Source organism: Sarcophilus harrisii, chromosome 3 (genome assembly GCF_902635505.1).
Source record: "Sarcophilus harrisii chromosome 3, mSarHar1.11, whole genome shotgun sequence".
NCBI lineage: Eukaryota > Metazoa > Chordata > Mammalia > Dasyuromorphia > Dasyuridae > Sarcophilus > Sarcophilus harrisii.
This window is the reverse complement of record NC_045428.1, coordinates 67413113-67433686: the sequence shown is the minus strand read 5'-3', so window position 1 is coordinate 67433686 and position 20574 is coordinate 67413113. Positions and strand designations below refer to the sequence as shown.

The 20574-nt window shown below is 34.0% G+C and overlaps 1 protein-coding gene across 3 annotated transcripts in view; it reads right to left on the bottom strand.

The window, feature by feature from the left end:
- The window catches only part of ABCA12 (ATP binding cassette subfamily A member 12), a 243352-nt gene that overhangs the window by 125322 nt on the left and 97456 nt on the right, over positions 1-20574 (bottom strand). For all 3 annotated transcript variants that reach the window (XM_031958095.1, XM_031958097.1, XM_031958096.1), the window contains exons 7-9: positions 8444-8535; positions 6254-6354; positions 1364-1549 (exon numbers count right to left, since the gene is read on the bottom strand). In XM_031958095.1, coding sequence (XP_031813955.1) covers positions 1364-1549; positions 6254-6354; positions 8444-8535 — 379 coding nt within the window. The remainder of the gene's footprint in view (positions 1-1363; positions 1550-6253; positions 6355-8443; positions 8536-20574) is intronic.

The following is a 20574-nucleotide window of genomic DNA, read 5'->3' as shown; positions in this document are numbered from 1 at the left end:
ATAGTAGCATGGAATAGGCAAAATTAATTACTTATAACCTATTTTATGGATACATGTTTATTATTATTATCTCCTGAAAGTAGGGGCATTTTGTTTTTTCTCTTTCTTTTCTCAGGGCCTAGTATAATGTTTTAAAAAGACTTAAATACTTATTGATTGGTTGATCATAAATGTTCCATAAAATTGAGATTTTCCATTAAGTAGGGAAAATTAGGGCTGGATCACTGCAATTTCACTGAAAATTACTAAATTGATGTTAATCTACATACCTTTAAAAAGTTTTTTTTACTATTATTATATTCTACAAAGAATATTAAAACTAGATAGTGATTGCTAATGTCTCTGGAATGAATGGAGAAAAGAAATTAAGTTCTTGGATACGGGGGAATGGTCTTAAGTATAAAATATCATGTTTAGATCTGTAATTTAAGGCTCAGCTTAAGTGCTAACTTCTACATGAGAGTTTTTCCCTTATGCTTTTCCCCCCTTCTTCTCTCTTGACCCATTTCCCATCCCTTAGCCCTTCCTCTCCATCCCAATCATTTTGAATAAACTTTTTTTATTACTTATTTGCATAATATTATTAGAACATAAAATCCTTGAAGGCAGGGACAATTTTGATTTCACTTCGTATACTTAACACTTAGCACAAGACCCTGGCATTTAATAAACAACATTTGAATTGTATTACTAATGTTTATTTGGGAACCACAGGAGAATGCTCTTGAAGATACTCTGTGATATTTTTAAGGGGAACGTTGACCAGATTCAACTTATGATCCATCAAAAAATGTTACAGCTGGAAGAGACCATAGAGATCATCTGGTAGGACACTGTCCCCTTCCATTTAATAGAGTGGCAGAGCCAAGTCCAAAAAGTGGATCTCCTAATTCCTAGCTCAATACTCTTTCCAAATTCTTTCCTTATTAATGCCCCTTTTAGATTATGTGTTACTATTTTTTTAATTGTTACTACACTTTCACATGTCATACATCTTGAGGCATTCCCATAATGATCTCCAACATATGTGAACTCTAATCCACACTGAAACAAAACCTTATCTCATAATCCATGGGCAGGTATGCCTTAACAGCACTGCAACCTTTTAGATTCAATATTGAAATAATGGTGATCCTACACAAGGGAGGATGTTGCATAAGATTAAACAATTCAAGAAAAATCTTGAGGAGACACCCCTACAATAGTGAGGTATAGACATTATGAGAGCAGAGAAATATTCCTGCAACCATTGCACCACTGATCTAGGTCAATGCCAACCCTTTGACTCAGAGTGACTCAATAGCAGAGGAAGGATGGGAAACAGGTGATGTTTGACTCTTCTAATTAAGCACTTTCAACTTACCTGAGAGAGCTGGTTTCTTAGTTCTTGGATAGATGATTCTAAGAGAGTTATGTTGGAAAGGCAAAACTGGCTGAAAATATTTTTCCCTAGAGTGTTCCACGAAAAAGTGTCATCCACTGTATAGGATGGATGATTCTCACAGATTTCTCTTCTAAGGTTTTCTGAAGTTGAATTTTCCTTTAGCATCTAGAAAAAAAGGAACCAACAATAGCAGTCAATATAAAAGATTCAAAAGTCAATGTTCTAGGGTTCTTGGAAATTATCTTTACTAAAACTAAGCTGTCTTTAGTGAATGCTCAATAATTTCACTTAGAATAATACTTTGAATATAATGAACACATATATATGAAATCATGTATGTATGACAGAGAAGAGAGGAGGGAGAGAGAAAAAAGAGAAGTGAAAAAGAAAAAGACAGGGGAAAAGGAGGAGTGAAAGAAGAAGGGGAGAAAGTATTGGGGAAATTCTTGCCATTAATAAAAGTACAGAATTTACATAAGCTACATTTAAATAAATTAGTTTTCCTTCTCTGACTAATCTAAATGTACCATGGAATTAAAAATCTCTGCCAGCAAAAGAAGTTTTTAAAGCATGAAATTTTCTTTCTTTTTTTCTTAGCAGGGAGCCAGAGAGACTCAGGAGGTACACCTATATGTGAGACTATCCAGAAAATGTTATTATTTTTGAACAGGACAGAAAAACGAAGACCCTTAGTATAAGTGTTTTAGGATCTATAAGTGTTCATTTGTGAATTCCAAATTTTGACTCATTTCTCCTTTGTCATGTTTCTCTTTCAAGTGAGTTATGGATCACAGAATTTTGGAGCCAAAAACAACTTTAGTGATTATTTAATCCAACCCTTTCATTTTTCACAGATGAAAAATATGAGTTTCATAAAAGCGAAGTTTAGTGTGGAAAGACTCTAGAGCTGTACGATTGAGTCCTCTAGAGTTGTGTGACTGAACAAATAACCTCACTTCTCCAAGATTCAAATTCTTTATTTGTAAGTTGAGCATTTTTGACCAGAAGAGTTATAAGCAGGAAGGAACCTAGGAAGGCCTGTGAATTAGATCAAGCTTCTTGTAATTAACAAATGCTCTCAAGCTAAAAAGTTTTGCTAATGGAGTCCTAAAGGATTCCCTTATTGGTAGGAAGTCTCTGATGTGCCATTCTTATCAGCCTTAAATTTGACCACATTCATTATGATCAATTAAACAAGGCATATACAGGGGCACATTTTGCTTAACTTTTATGATTCTACAGAATTTAATGCCTGAGCATGACCAACACAAAATTCAACTACTATCCTTTGTCTCCTGTTCTGCCTCCAAATATCATAGGAAAATACAGAACAATCTAGTCTGAAAAGCACTCTAAATAGTGCCTTTTCCATGTTTCCACCTACTGATCTTTGTTTCACATGGATACACATGAGCAAGTCCCTAGGATTAATTCATCTGATCATTCCTGGAAGGGCAACAAAAGCCATGATACAGGAAGGGGAGAAGAGGAAAAGTCAAGATTATTTGCAAAGGTACTATGTTGACATCCTTCTTCCGTTACACCTTACTCTAATTTTTACCACCTGTATAGTATAGCAGAAAGACAACTGATCTTGGACTTGAGATAGACCCATATTCAAATCTCTCTACTACATACTAGTTGTATGACCACGAACAAATGATTCTCTTTTTAGAGATTCAACTTCCTCATCTGCATATGAGACTAATAACAATTACATTGCCTACCTCACAGAATTGGTAAGTATGAGAATTCAATTAGATAATCTATGGGAAGGCCTTTACAAATTTAAATATATCAACTATTATTATGAATTCTTTTATTGGAATTACTGTTTTTTTTTAATTTACTGGGCACTATTGGACAATTTCCAAATGTCTTCTTTTGCAAATTAGGAAAATCTTAGAATTTCATCACTATTGAATAGTTTTATTGAAGGGTTTAAGTCAGTTTCAGTTAGGTTAATAAACATTTATTAATATTTACTGTGTGCCAGGCACAATGTCCAATACCTGGAGTACAAAAAAGAGGCAAAAGACATCCTTGTCCTCAAGGAACTCACATCTAATGATGTAGAATATAAACATACATGTACAAAATCTTATACAAATACATACAATGTATTTTCAGATTCTATGCTATTTATCCAATTAAAACGCAAGATGAATTCCTAGAGGTCAACATAGCAGAGGGTAAAATGAGACCATGTAATTTTCTCCTAGTTTACACCTTGTCAAAGTGGCTTGAGAACAGAATTGAGTTGCCATTTTAGGATCCAGGAAATATTGGATACTTCACAGTGTGCTTGGTTCAAACTCAGATTTCCAGAGACTGGACTAGTTTAAATGATAATAGTTGCTTCCCTTTACAATGATGAGCATTAATAAGCATATTTTGTTCTATGGCAGTTTATGTTGGAATATCAACAGAGCAGGAAATGTCATATCCATTTTGTCTTTCAATATGCCATTTATTTATGAGTATATTTATTGAACTATTTATGCTACACAAAAAGTTAACTTACCCCCAAACACTTGACTAATATAAACACATATACTTATTGATGAACTTGATTACAGAATAGTGTCTAAAGACAAATACAGTGCCTCAGTGCACTTTTAAGTAGTAAAATATAAACTATTTAAAGTTTAAGCTGCTGAAATCTGCACAAAAATTTTGTACACCCTGTGTATTTTTCTAAAGTTCAAAAAATAGCAATTAATCACTGCACTATAATTCTGAGTGGTCGATAGGACAAGCATTATTACTCCTCTCATTTTAGTGATGAGTAAGTAAACAGCGGCTAAAGGTGACAGAGATGCTGCTTGAGATAAAGTTTAAACCCATGTCTTTTTTTCCCTCTAATTCTAGTACTGTTTCTCCTCTTCCTCCTCCTCCTCCTAATAATAATAATAGATATTTATTCAATGCTTTAAGACTTGTAAATATGTTTTATATACATTATCTCATTTGCACCTCACTACAACCTAATGCTATTATCTCCATTCTACAGGTAAAGAAATTAAGGCTCAGAATGGTAAGAGATGGGCTGTACTTGGAATCAGGAATATCTAAGTTCAAATGCTACCTCAGATACTTTATAGTATACAACCCAGGAAAAGTCATTTTACTTACTATCTCTAGATTTCAGTTTCCTCATTTGTAATATGAGGGAGTTGGACTTCATGACCTCTAAAGGTCACTTCCAGGTATGATCTTAAGTCGTTTTCCCATGACTATACAACTAGTTAGGGTCAAAGTAAAGATTTGAATCCAGTTATAGCTGATTCTAAATGAAGGATTTCCTTGACCATGTCATATTGCCTCAGATACAACTGTTAGTAGATGCATTTCCTCTTACTTAAATTAGTATTACATTCCTTATACATTTGAACCTTATAACAAAAATATTATACAGCTAATTGTACTTTCAATTATCTGTGGATAGTTTGAACAGCACTTTTATTTTAAATAATGAAATGGTTGAGGCCAGTTCCAATGATCTTGTGATGGAAAGAGCCATCTACACCCAAAGAGAGGACTATGGGAACTGAATGTGGATCAGAACATAGCATTCTTACTTTTTTGTGGTTGTTTTCTCTCATTTTGTTTTCTTTCTCATTTTTTTCCTTTTTAATATGATTTTTCTTGTGCAGCAAGATAATTGTATAAATATGTATACATATATTGTATTTAACATATTAACATGTTATTAAGATGTTTATATATATATATATATATATATATATATATATATATATATATATGATGTTAACATGTTAACATCTGTTGGATTATTTGCCTTCTAGGGGAGGGAGTGGAGGGAAGGAGGAGAGCATTTGAACACAAGGTTTTATAAGGGTCAATGTTGAAAAATTATTTATGCATATGTTTTGAAAATAAAAACTTTAATTTAAAAAATTGGTCCTTATAGGTTTTCTTTTTTTTTTTTTTTGAATGCCCCAAACTGGTATTTTCTTTATTTCTGAAGAGTCCCCAAAGTTATATCTATTATCTTGCAGCAGCACTTAAAAGTAAGTAGATGGACATGAAATGATTAACAGTAGAAATTCTGTGGGTAAGTTTTACAAAAGATATTATTAAGGATAGAACATTTCGTCTTTGGGGAAACATTTGCAACAGAAATCTGCCATTCAGATTTCCAGAGGCAATAGTATGGAGGAGTCAGCAGGTTTGATGTACTATTTTAGTCTGGTTTGTTTTTATTTCCCTCTTTAAGGGATTAAAGGATCTTGTCGTATGATACTTTCCCTCTTGCCAAATAAGATCTTGGATATTGCTGGGGACTTAAAAATGAGCTAGCAAAAAATATAGAAGACCCATAGGAATCTTTAAATTCAGTTTCTAATGTGAGAACATCTCAGGACAATACCATCCTGGCCACTGGCTCCAGAGTGGAAGGAATTTAAGGACCACATTCTCCATGAAATCAAAAACTATAGTCATGTATTTATAATGAAAAGTTTCCAGGAATGTATTAGCATCTGCTTTTTTACAAAATTGACTTTCAGGACTTTGAGAGAAAAATGCACTGAAGGAGAAGAAATTTTACTTGGGAAAAATGGAACTGAATCACAGTCATAAATTGTAATGACTGACATTTAGAGAATATTTTAAGGTTTTCTGAGACCTTTGCATTCACTCTCTCCTTTGAGTCATACAACAACTCCCTAAAGTAGGTGATTTTTCATTTTTCTTTAACCATGTATTAAGCTTTAAGTAATGATGGAAAAATTTTTTATAACTTCCTCTAGAAATATTCATCCCAAAGTCCTATATGGGGTACCTCATTGAACACCATCTATTCTCTAGATAATCTGTTCATTGTGGTGTGCATACCGAAATTACCTTTTCCAACTTTAGAATCTGTGCAAGCACCTGACTGCTGTTGAATGTGGAGATGGAATCTGTTACGGTGTTTTCTAAATCAGGTCTTGAGCTGGAAAAGACTGTAAAAATAATGATAGAATTAGTATGCCAAGCAAAAACTATTGTAGAATAGCTATTTAGCCCATTAGGAATTATGAGGGCCCTCATGTACCATATCCTTCAAAATCACTGCCTGATACACATCTGTCTTAGTAATTTCATCTTCATTCAAAAAACAGCAATGATTACAAATTTCTGACTGTTTCACCTCATCAACACTCCTGAGCAATCTTTTAGATATTTTGATTCTAGGTTAAGTGCTTGTACTTCATTACTACTATTTTTGCCCAATTAATCAAGTCCTATCTATTCCTTTTTAAAAATTTCTAGGTAGCACATTGGATAGAATGCTGAATCTGGACTCAGGAAGTTCCTATTTCAAACCCAATCTCAGACACAAAACTCACTGTATGGACAAGTCACTTAACCATTATCTACTTCAGTTTCCTCATCTGTACAATGGGGATAAATAGCAACAACTGCTCCCCAGTTTGTCATAAGGATGACATAAAATAATATTTGTAAAGTACTATGAAAATAGTAGTTCACATTATTATTATTACTGTTCTTTTTATCCATCATTTCAGACATCTACTTTAAAGATCTACCAATAAACATGAAATGTTTGTGATCTTATTTTAAAGTAGTTAATTAGAGGAAAAGATATAAGAAAACACAAATTCTATCTTCCCCCAAATCTTAGCTATTTTCATTCAAAATCAAAGGCTAACATCATCATCCCAGAAAGCAATGCTCTCCTTCCATTAAATAACATTCAAAAGAACTTCATGAAGTACGATTTCCAATGTGATACCTATCTCTAGCTTTGTGGAATCCATTCAGGGGAACAGACCTCATGTCTTTATTATTTATACACATCAAGCCAGTCTCTTCTATAAACTAAAGTCTGAAAAATCTCATTTTCACAGTGAAAATACTGTCTATATTTCAAAATAATGTTCTGAGCCATTAATAGCATGTGTGTTTTGAGGGTTTCTTTTTATTTCCTTTTTTTTAATGTTACTCCCATAGTGGTAAGAAATTGATGGATTTATATCTCTTTTATCTTTATATCTGATGCCCCTTGTAACCAAGACTATGTACTGAGGAAGTGAGAGATGCTATTTGTGGCCATGAAGAAGAACCCTAGAAATCAGTTTCTTTGGCTCATGTAACCACAGCTTCATTACATCTGTGCTTTCACAAATAGAGCTAAGCAAACAACCACAGATGATTACATGTGTTTATGTGTTCACTACAGACTAATCTTGATCCCAGGGCTTCCCTTATTCAAAAGGCAGAATTACATAGGAGATAGAATGTGGAACTGAACAACAAGAATCACAAAATCATAGAATCTGATAGTTGGAAGGAACTAAGACATGATATTTAACAATTGTCCATTTAGTCTTTCTATTTGAATAGAAAATATTTTGGGTCAAATCTACTTGTTACACATTAGCTGTGTTGCCCTAAGCAAGGCACTTAGCCTTTTTGTATCATAAACAATCCCCTAGATCAATGAAGATTCTCTGTGCTGACAAAAATCACAAATTCTTCCACTTATTAATTCATATTTCCACTGACATTGTAGTGAAATTATTCAATATATTATTGAATGTATTTAATATCTTAACCATCCAAAATTGACATTTCTCAATGACAATAAAAACAGGTCTACAATAAAACTATATTCTCAATTTATGGGATTCTACAGGAGCCAACCAGTGATGACATCTGAGTCACTGTGATATGAAAGATAAAGTTTCTGATCATTTTCTTTGCAATCATACACCTTACTCCTAATTTTTTGAGAGTTCCTCATTGCTGCTAGGAACTGGGCATGATCCCTATTCATATATGATCAAGAGCAATGTGAAAGTTGCTCATATAATCATTAAGGACTCTGCCAATTAAAGGAGGTCTTAGTATGTGTATATTCTAAAGAGCTTAATATAAAAGCACAGCCTCCCCCAACCAATCATAAGACATGTTTCAGTCTCTTAGGGATACCTTTTGGGGCAGTCCATTTCAGTTTGGAAAGTTTAGAGAATAGATTTTCAAAAGATTAGACCTTCACCTGCTTTACCAAAAGAACAGAACATTTACCCAGTGATGTATTCCTTCTTTCTGGAAATTTAACACTCCGAGGTGATGAATTACTGTCCTTCCTCAGGTTGGATGACTTTCTCTGGATTTCACTAGAGAGGGATAAGAAAGAATCCTGTAACTTTACACATACTAATTTCCCACTGCAGTTACAATAATGTATTACATAGAAGATTTCAGGAATGTGATACCACTTTTCTCTCATGCTTCCCTTAATCTACTTTCCAGAATTTTAACGGATGAACTCATCAAGAGTTACATGACCAATATAAAGATTCTTACAAGGTGAACTTTTATTCATGTGAAATGGTCCAAAAGATAGTTAAGAAAAGTTATTTTTGTTTTAACCTTGTATTAAGCTTTCAAAAAAAGATGAAAGGTTTTATAATGAAATATGAAAGCTTATATGAAAATTTATTCTTTTACTGAAGACTAGACAGAAATATCATTTGAGGGCAGAGAAGGGTACATGAAATCTGTTTATTTTTTACCATGAAAGGAAAGAATATCTTTCTATGTAAAGACATTTAAAACCAGATTTGAATGTGGCACAAAATGAATCATTTCTATCACATATTCAGATAAATGCTAAGACATTTCTTGCAAGGAAGACAAGGTATTGTGTTAGTTTATTTAATAAATTCATTTCGTATAAACAACTTTTCAATTTCTGTATGACAATTCATTTTCCAAATAAGGTTACTCTATTACAAGGAACCAGAACAGGAGTTGATCAGATTAACATTTGGGAGAGAATCAGCAGATGATAGAAGAGGGCTTGAAAGGGGATCTCAGATGTCATCTAGTCCAGGGCTTCTTAAAATTTTTTCACTTGTGACTCTTTTGTACAAGAAATTTTAGAGTAAATTTTTACTCTAGGTATGTAGGTATATAAAATATGTATACAAATAAAAAAAAATGCCAATAATAAATCATAATTTCATGACTCCCCCACATTCAGTTACAAGACCCCATATGAGGTCATGACCCACAGTTTAAAAAGCTAGAATCTAATCTAGCCTTCTCATCTTCAGATGAGGAAACTGAGGTCCATGGAAGTCCAGATATTTGTTTAAGGTTACAGAGATAATCAGTCTTAGGGGCAAGATTTGAACTCAGGTACACTCCATTGGATAAATCATTGGATGTTCATAGGAATCAACCTTTGAATAAAGGAGAATGTAGACTATATCTCCGGATTTGGACCAGTATAGTGTGTGTATGTGTGTGTGTGTGAGTGTGTGTGTGTGTGTGTGTGTGTGTGTGTGTGTATTTTTGGTCTGTATTTAATAAAGGAGCTTGGCAAAGATGTATAGAGATTCATGTCAGTAGTGAAGAGGAAAATTTCCTTTAACTGTTCTCCTTATAATTAACTTAATTTTTGAAAATCAGACTAGAATTTTCAAACCAAACTCTCAGGTATTTTCTAATTTAGTTGATTTCTTCTTGAAATTTGGATCATTTCCTTTCTTACTGTGCCACTTTTAAAACAGTAAAGAGAAAGTAACATTTGTTTGCCTTCCTTAATGTTTTTCCTGTCTCTTCCTATAAAATGTGCTAGGTGCAGCAAAAGTCCTGCATTCATTCATAAGGTATATGTGAATTATTCATGACTAGATACTGCTCCCTTAAGTCCTTTCTCATTCCTTCTGCTGACTGTTTGGGATGGGAAAACTAGGCAAGATTAAAATAAGAACTGACCTAAACCTTTTTCCTTTTCTCAAGTTGAAGTTTTTGAAAGTTTGAGAAACTTGAGTTAACTTGGCTATTTTCTCAGTACTTTTCAGTTTGGGTTACTGCAAGAAAGACTAGAAAACCATAAAAATTTTAAATTGTAAAACAGTTGTGTTCATGAGATTTTCTCAAGAATAAAAACCTAAGTTCCTCAAAAGAGTGTGAATTGTTTCATCCTTTGAATTTATAATTCCAATGCTTCGTATATAGTTGATAGTGAATAAATATTTGATTGATTGATTAAATAGAATAAAAAAACCAAATAATATAGGCTGAGATGAGAAAAATAGGAGGGCAGTAAAGAAAATAATAGTAATTAGTGATAAATGGAAAGGAGAGAGGAGTGTAAGAATACAGAAAAGAAATCATCATAAGGGACCAAAAAAGCAAATGAAAACACCTAAGTTTAAGAAAACCTTAAGAATTCATTTAGTATATTTTTTTACTTCCAGATGAGACTAAACCATCTCAGAGGTAAAAATAACTCTTTATTAGTATATATACTCTTTTATAGCATATATATATGTATACATATATATCTACATATATATGTATATATACTATTTCCTCAGAGAATATGTGTGTTGTGTATGTGTGTGTGTGTGTGTGTGTGTGTGTGTAGAAGTGCAGGTCTCCACAACACTTCTCTACTTTTTCCCACTTTATCTCTCTCACTCTTTTCTCCTTTTTCTAGCACTCCTTTATTTGCTACCTTCCCCATTAAAATATGATCTCCTTGAGGTCAAGGATTATTTTGCTTGCTTGCATTTCTATCCACAGTAAGTGTTTAATAAGTATCTCTCTCTGCATGTGTGTGTGTGTGTGTGTGTCTGTCTGTCTGTCTGTCTTTCTGTGTCTCTGTGTTTCAGTCTCTCTCTCTCTCTCTCTCTCTCTCTCTCTCTCTCTCTCTCTGTCTATCTGTCTGTCACTCTCTCTCCTTCCCTTCTCTCCTGCCTCACTCTCCCCATCTATTCATCCATCTATCATCTTATTTATCCAACATTCCTTTCACTTTTCAATACATACTAATTCCTGGGTTGTAGGAATCTCTTTTGCTTTTTGGCTATACTAATTCCCCTATCATGTTGTACCTATGATTTTCTTCCAAATGCAACATCAGTGCATGAGATATACTCTTTCCCTCTCATCTCCTACCCACTCTCATTCAAAATTTACATCTTCTTTGCCAAGACCTTTCAGGGACTTCCTAGATGATTGGCAAGTTAATTTTGTAAATTTATTTAGCTAGATTTGAATTTAGCTAATTACAATATCTTTCATGGATTGGGATACTTTCTCCATTGTGAATACTTTCTAGTGCAGTCATGTTTTCTCACCTTGTTTGATTTTTATACCTATCCTTCCATAAATTTGTCTACCCTTTAAGTAAGTCTTAGTAGGACAGAGGAATTTGCATCAACCTGGGTTGAGTATGTGATCCCTTGTTATCACTGAAAAACTAGCATTTCTCTTTTTCTTGTCATGCATGTCCTTGATATCTTTTATGTCATTTTTTTTTTTGCACAGAGGTACAATTGATAAAAGTCTACTTATACCAACCCATAGACTTCTCTTTTAGTGACTCATGGTTTTGATTAATAGAATTATGGTGTTCCATGATTTAAAGACTCATACTATCATCAGGAGAATATTGGTGTTTAAAAATGAGATTTCATACAAGGAAGCAACTTGGGATCATGGACAATACTGAATAATTTCCCACATGCAAATCAGGCTATTTTCCTATTCAATTCTTGGCCAGCTCATTGCCCATCTTGTACAAGATACAGGTGCTTATCTGTAAACTCAAAGGACTGTCTATTCACTTATATATCATGCTATGATCTTGCATCCATTTTTTCCCTCTTGTAGATTGCTGCATCAATCACTCCTGAGTGAATAAGGGTGTCTCATTAAGAAAGCACTAACATTAGAATTAGAATGAAGAGATTCATCATAATGTCAAATGAAAATAGAATATATCTGGAAAACCTCCCCTTTCAAAAGGAATAGTTCTTCCATTTGGACTCTATACATTCCATAACACTCTAGAAGACTCCTAGTGAGCATATGTTTCCCTATTTTATGCTTCAATTGATTTTAACAATAAGATCATTAAACAAATCTGTCGTTAAGAGATGGATTTGTCAAGGAATATTTTATGATCTTAATATATGTAGTGAAGATATTTTGAGTTGGAAAAGCCTTAAAAGCTACATTTTCATCTAACAAATCAAACTTTTTTGGTAATAAAAAACAAATAATGTTAATATATAAAATGAAAAGCTATTCATCTAAGACAGCATTAGATGAATATGAACAATCAGTCCCCCAAATAATAGCAAATTGTCCACAATAATATCAAAAATCATTCTAAATCACTAATAATTAGAGATATGAAAATTAAAACAATGATGAGAATTCATGTTATGCTCAGTAACTCAGTAAAAGTGGCAAAAGATGGAAATAATCTATATTGGAGGGAAAATTGGCCTACTAATATATACTACTGATAAAGCTGTCAAGTCATTCAACCATTTGTGGGGAGAAAACCTTTGAATGATGTAGAAAAACTGACTAAACTATTTAGACACCTTTCATCAGAGAGCCTGTTGCTCAATAAATATGCTCCAAGGACTTCAAAATTAGAAAACAAAAGATCTTACACATATCAAAAATTTGTCAGTAGCATTTTTCATGGTATCAAAATTGAAACAATAACATTTCACAATTTCATAATTCATTGATTAATTGTTAAGCAAATTTAGGTATGTAAAGTTGAAGGAATATTATTGTGCTTTATGTAAAATTCAGGGAATATAGAGTACCCCAAAATGTGTGTGAGGTGGTAATATGAAATAAGAATGGAAAGGTATGTTGGAGCTATAGTGTAAGAGTTTAAATGCATGCTGAAAAAATGTATGTTTAATCCTAGGAGCAATTGAAGATGTTTGTTTGTTTATTTTTTGAGCAGGAGAGAGATTCAATGGGAATTAAAATAAAGTTTATAGTTAAGAAAAAAATCATACTGTCTCTACCACCATTTCTAGACATGACACCCCATTTGGGGTACTAATCGCCTTGCTACTTATTGCAACATCATGCTATATATTATTGAAATAGTTTCCTGCCCCAAGCCTTTTTCTGTACCAATCTGCCTTATATATGCTAGGAACAATGTCTTTCTCAAGATGGAAAACCAAGCCTTCTCTTGACTATCTAGGCACTTTCTCCCAGTCTACCCAGTGTCCTGGGTAGAACACATCTGAAATAAATGCTTGCACAAAAGTCAAGACATTTTTCTATTTTGCTTATACAAAGTGAGATTTCTGCATTGCTTTTTCACCCCATCTTTGCATAAAAGTTGAAATAGGTAATGCTTTGACCAGTCAAATACTCTGAAAAGAAAACAGCAAAATGAAATTGATAAATGGGAAAATGCTGGCCAAAATATGAGCAATTTTCTCTTTTTTCACTTCATAAGTTTCTTTCTCCTGTAACCCCAGTCCCAAAGCCTACTGGTACTCAAGGTAATGTTGACCTGAACAAGTACCAAAAAGTCTGGGCATTGTGGAACTGCTATTTGGTTAGAAAGGGGGCAAGACACGTTTATAAAATTTGGAATCCTGCTTTCCCCAGTTAATAAAATAACATCTAAAAGTTAGCTTAAATCTGCAAATCATATTCCCTAGATTAGCAATATTTAAAGGAAGTTAGATATAATCATAGTCTCATAAACCTTCTTCTCTCTGAGGTCAGAGTAGTCTCCCATAACAACCTTTGCTTTGTCTTCCTTCCTGACAGGAAGTAAAGTCTCCTTTGGGTAAGGATGAGGGAAGAAGAGACTAAAGAGTTCTATCCTACCTTTTTTTGAGCCACATAATGACACCTCCATGCTACATGTTGAGAATAGCCTTCTCAATACTACTTGATATCTTTTAGATTCTAAATCAAAGATGTGATGTTCCTCAATTACTCAGATCTTATTATTTCAAACTTTCTTTGCAGGAAAGTCAATAGGGGCAGAATGATGATATTTGTATCCATTGGGATGAGATTAGTGTCACAGTGATGGAAATACAGTAGTTAGTTCATTGACAGTAATTCCTCTATGGGATCGGGGCGGGGGGGGGGGGGGGAGGGAAGGAAGAGGTGGAATGGGTGAAGGAGTGACTCTAAAATAGTCCTACCCTTCTTCTAGATTACTCACAGATGCATCCTCCCTTATGTTAACCACATGAGCAATTACAGAATGCAACACTGTTCTAAGATATTCTTAAAGAGTAAGGGAGGAAAAACAGGAGGGGCAAGTTATTTAGGTCAGGATCATCAAGGGTTACAAAAAAGGGAGAAAACTTAAATAGTTCTTATTTTCAAAGTAGCAAGTACTATGAAATGGGAAGAGAACTACAGTCATTCATTAAAAGGCAAGTCATATCAAAGCTGATGCCCAAAGCAACATGAACTTAATAACAGAAATCTGGTGCTAGGGCAGCAAGGTTCATAAAAAATCTTGGCAACTGACCAATAAGAAAGGGGCAGAGTGTGATTATGGCTTCTCAATGAATTTGACATGGAAATGAGTATCATGGGCTTCCTTTCACATCACTGCCAAAACCAGTATTTCTTTCTTCTTTCCAATGCAGAAAAGAAACAAACATTTTCCTTTCTAAATGAAATAACACCATACCCCAGTTTAGCTACAAATTCATCCAAGAGAGAGAATTCAGAGCTGCTAAAACAGCAGCTATATGACCCAGCTTCACCACATGGCTATATAAGGCATAAAAGTTAATAGCATGGTGGGAAAGAGCATTAATGCAGTTTTATTGTTGTAGTTAATTTTGTAAATTAAGTTCCAATTACCTGCTACTTCCAGAAAATACTGACTGTGGTAGAAGTGGGAAATTGATGCAAAGTTACTAACCAGCTCTGGGTTATGGATGTTACTGATAAATTACAGCAGGTGAGTCTAGAATAGAGCTTAACCTCTTTTTGTGTCATGGTCCCCTTTGACAGTCTGATGAAGTCAATAGACCCCTCCCTCAGAATCATGAAAAAAAAACTAACATGTGCACTGGCCTAGCCCCTAAATCCCTATATCCTACCCCCAACACATCAAACAAATTCTTACTCAAACTCTTGAACATCTTTTCATTGTCAAATGTAAATTCTTTAAAGGAAAAGATTTTTTCACTTTTTAAAAATTTGAATCCCAAGCATCTGGCTCAGTGCCTGGCACAAAAGTGCTTAATAAATACTTACTGATTAATTAATCCATTGAAATAGTGTCTCTGCTTCCAATCTTCCCATCCTCCAAAATGATCTTCTGACTATGTCATTCTTCTCAACAGTTATTGATAGCTCCCTATTGTTCAGCAGTTCTCAAAATGTGGAGTAAGGAGTAAGGAAATGTACAGATCTCTAAGAACCTTTTTCTGAGTTGAATTGAACAAGATCCCAGAGACCATCCAGTCCAACTCACACTTGAACAAAGATCTTGACGACAGCATACTCAATGATTGGTCATTCCATCTTTGTTCAATAATCTTTCAAAGAAAGAACTCACTACCTCACATTTTTCCCCTCCTCTTATTTGTTAAAAGTCCCCCTCTTCTTTTCTGTATTGAAATCTTTCTCCTCCTTCAAGTCCCAGATTAAATACTACCTTCTTGATTTCTTCTGAAAATTACCTCCAGATCTATATTGACTTCTCTCTCCTCAAATGTTCCCAGAACATTTTGTCGAACTCTCTTCTTTGGCTCACTTATCTTGTATCCTAGTCATATATTTATGATAGCTCTCCCTTTCAAATATAAAATTCTTGAGGATTTATAATATAATCTGTGGGGTTTTTTTGTTTTGCCTCTCAAGTATTTGGACTTATTTGCATATATAGGTGTTTAGTAGATATTTGTTAATTGAATCATAAGCAGACTGGAATTGAATCCTAAAACTCAAAAGTTTTACCCTGAGCTCAAGATTCCAATTTCACAAGTATATGGTGGGCTAGGTCATATCTCTTTTAAAAAGAGATCTGAGAGTGTTGGGTAACTGCTTATCCAAGATGGGTTAGCAATGGGATATGGCAAGCAAGAAATAAAGTGTAATCCTATGTTATGTGTAAAGAGAAATAATATTCAGAAGTAAGGTAGTGATAGTCCTCCTTTATTGTGATCGTGATGAGACCACAAGTGGATCACTCTGTTCAGTTCTGGTCACCACATTTACAACAGGAAGAATATTAATAAATTGGAGCAGATCCAGGATAGTGCTACCGAGATGGTAAGGAGGTTCCACTTCAAGTTTTATGAATATTGATCAGAAGATCTAGTGATGTTAAGCTTAGAAAGAAAACTTTTGAAAGAAAAGGAAAGAAGTATGATAGCTGAGGGGAAGTATCTGAAATAATGTCACTGGAAGAAGGAGATGACTCAAAAAGCTAAATAAAATATATTGGGTGGAAGATAAAAAGTTGCAAGTTTAAGCTTGAGAAAAAACATTTTCATAATTAGAGCGGTCCAAAAAAAGAATAGACTGAATCAGGAGTTGATTCCCTCTTCAAGGCTTTTCCTGATATCTACCAAGGGCTGGATATCTACTTACTTGTCAGGTATATTGTAGAGGGCATTTTGATTCAGTTTTGGATTGGACTCTGGGATCTTTTTGAGCCTTAAAATTCCAAGAATTGAAGCTAGAAAGTAATTACTGACAAATTATCTCCTCTACTTCCCCAGGAGACAGGAAGATCTTGAGACCCATATATTTGAATTGGGTGGAAAAAATTTGATACTGTGAACCTCAAGGGAGGTTCTTTTCCGGTAATAGTATTTTACTTTTTTAGTTACATGTAAAGATAGTTTTTAACATTCAGTTTTATAAAATTTTGAGTTCCAAATTTATTTTCCTTTCTTCTCATTCCTCCCCTCTCCCCAAGATGGCAAGCAATCTGATATAGGTTATGTACGTACAATCATTTTAAACGTATTTACACATTTTTCATGTTGCGAAAGAAAAATTAGAATGAAAGGGAGAAAAGAAGGAAAAACCAAACAAATAAACAAAGGTGAAAATAGTATGTATCAATCCACACTCAATTTCTACAATTCTTCCTCTGGATGCAGATGACATTTTCCATCCCAAATCTATTGGAATTGTCTTGGATAACTATATTGCTCAGAAGAGATAGGAATAAGAATTTCTGAGCAATAATGGTTATTAATTTGGGGTCTGATCCATTGTCAATGAATAGTAAAGATTTTGTGAGCAGATTTGTGAATGCCATGTTATAACCTTACCTATTGTCCTTCAAAGGCAAGCTAAGTAGGGTAGTAGATAAAGCACTGGCCCTGGAGTCACTTTTAAGACCAGTTAAGTTCTATCTACTTCAGTTCTCTCAACAATAGCAGCTCCTACCTCCCAGTATTGAAATGATAATCAAATGGGATAATATTTATAAAGTGCTTAGCACAATACCAGATACATAGTAGATGGTATATAAATGCTTGTTGTACCTTGCCCTTTCCTTTCCCAAAGGGGAAGACAAAAGAAAGTCCCAGTTCTTTTATGGCTTGCCTGCTAAGATATCTATCTAGTGCTAGTTTAAGTACTAATTAATTTTCTATATCTGGGAAATTGTAATTGTGTTGAAAGAAGAGTTTAAAATGTCAACCTAAATTAATTTACTACAATAACAAAACGAATACAAAGTAGCAACTCTATCCCTGAGTCTGTCCTTAGGCATCTTTTGAAACAATTCTAGAGCTGTTTGAATCTAGTACCATACAATTTAAAATGGCTCTGGATTAAAGGAAACATACTATATCATATAGTGATAATTATGATAAAATCAGACCCCATGTTACAAAATCTGATTCTAAATAATAATAACCACTCATTGGCTGTTATAGGTATGTTTTTTCTAAGAGATTACTTTTGTCTTCATTTCTAATATAATTACTTCAAGATAGATATAAATTCTTGACACTGGGCAAGTTACTTAATCACTAAATGCCTCCAGAAGCTCTCAAAGACTAGATTAAAGAGTTAGAGTTCTGTATTTTTGATGGAATGCTTAATTCTAGGAGTTTATACACACACACACACACACACACACACATCAAATTGAAGTAAAAAATAAACACATCGCTAAATGAGTGGATGCAGAAATGCATCAATTAAGAAATTTCTTTGAAAATTTTTTTCTTTAGTAGTTTTTTGATGTGCCTCCTGTACCAAGCTATTGACTCTTTTTCATGTTTGTCTCATTTCTTTTCCTAATTTTTCCTCTACATCACTCATTTGATTTAAAAAATACTTTTTGGACTCTTTTAGAGTCTCAGACTAATTCACATTTTTCTTTGAAGCTTTGCATGTAGCTGCTTTGATTTAATTGCTTCCAAATTTGTGTTTTGATCTTTCCTATCAGTAATTTTCTTTGGTCAGGTTCTTTTGTTGTTATTTGCTCATTTCTGTTTCTTGTTTTGCTAATTACTATTTCTTGACTTTTGATTTTATGTTACAGTCGGGTTCTGATCCAGATTTTTTTTTTTGGCTGCTGTGTTTAGAACTAGCTTTAGAGGTCTGCAAGATTTTAGTTCTTCCAAAGTAGGTATGATTTGAAGAGAGATGTGGTTTGTGGTTTGATCTTTGAGTGATTACAAGCATTTTTTTGCCCTAGAACTGTGACCCGAGTCCTTACTCTTGGTAGTACTCCACTTTGCTTTGGTAATGCAATCCAAAATCACATATAGGCAATATAACAGAGTCCCACTTCCAGTACCAGCAAAGGATCCTCTGTATTCATCTTCTGATTAGTTATCTGATTCCTTTACTGAGAGCTCTGGAAGTGAACTCTGAAGATTCGGTTACTTCCAAGGCCCACTGCTAGCTTGTCAAGGCACAGCCTCGGATGGACTATGTTCCACTCTCACTCCAGTGAAACAGATGTTTCCTGTTTAGCTTTTAATTGTTTCAGATGGAAAAATAATTTTATTCTAGCTTTGCATTCATTCTGTCTCTCCAGAAGTTATTTTGAGACACTATTTTAACATTTTTGGAAGGAAATTTGAGAAAACTCAGGGGACTTCTGCCTTCACTCCACCTTCTTGTCCAAGATTTTTTAATAGGGAAAGTAAAATTTCACCTACTAATCTTAAAAAAAAACAAACAAACAAACAAAAAAAAAAAACCTAGATTCCTGGGGACCTTTTTAGAACTGCAAATTACATTGAGAATCTCAGAGAACTTTCAGTTAAGCTAGGTCTAGATTGCATATCTTTCATTCTCTGGTAAGTTTTACTTTTATTATAGGCATCTTAAATTCAACATGTCTAAAACAGAACTCATTATTTTTCTTTTCAGACCTTCCACTCTTCCAAATTTTTCTTGGGTTATATCTCAGTCAAAGTGAGATTTGTTAAAGATTATTGGGGACACAACTGGAACTAGCCAATTGAGCAACACACATCTTCCCTTCCCTAGCCTTGCCTTCCTTTCTTTTCCCTTTTTTCTTTCCTTTCATTTCCTCTTTCCTTCATTTTTCTCTTCCATTCTTTCCCTTTGTCTATATAAGACATTTCGCTCTTACCTATACATGCTCTGCCCAAAGGAATGTAAATCTGGATCTCTGAAATCTAACAAGATATCTTGAGGTTAATAAGCTAGATTTCTTTTTTTTTTAATTCTTTAAAAAAAATTTAAATTGTAGCTTTGTATTTTCAAAATATATATATGGATAATTTTTGACATTCATTCCTACAAAACCCTGTGTTCTAATTATTTTCCCTCCCTTCCCTTTCTTCCCCCACTCGGTAAGTGATCTAATATATGTTAAACTTGTGCAGTTCCTCTATACATATTTCCATAAATATCATGCTGCACAAGAGAAATCAGATCCAAAAGGAAAAAAAAAGAGAAAGAAAATAAAATGCAAGTAAACAACAACAAAATGAGTGAAAAATACTGTATTGTGGTCCACATTCAGTTCCCACTGTCCTCTCTCTGGATGCAGATGGCTTTCTTCATCACAAGACCATTGGAACTGGTCTGAATCACCTCATTGTTGATGAAAGCCAAGTCTATCAGAATTGATCATCACATAATCTTGCTGTTGCCATGTATAATGATCTTCTGGTTTGGCTCATTTCACTTAGCATCATCATGTAAGTCTCTCCAGGTCTCTCTAAAAACATCCTGATAAACTAGATTTATTTCTTCAGGAAAATACCTTAAACACAAATTACTCTGGCTCTCTATGATTAACCAACAACTGGTCTCAGGTCAACCCTCAGCTTGGTCATTGTTTGGGCCCTGATTAGCTCAGAATGAAAGTAAATGACAATTGTTTTTGTTTTGGCCAGAAACACTGAAAGTAGTTTGTCTTCCTCTGCCAGAGT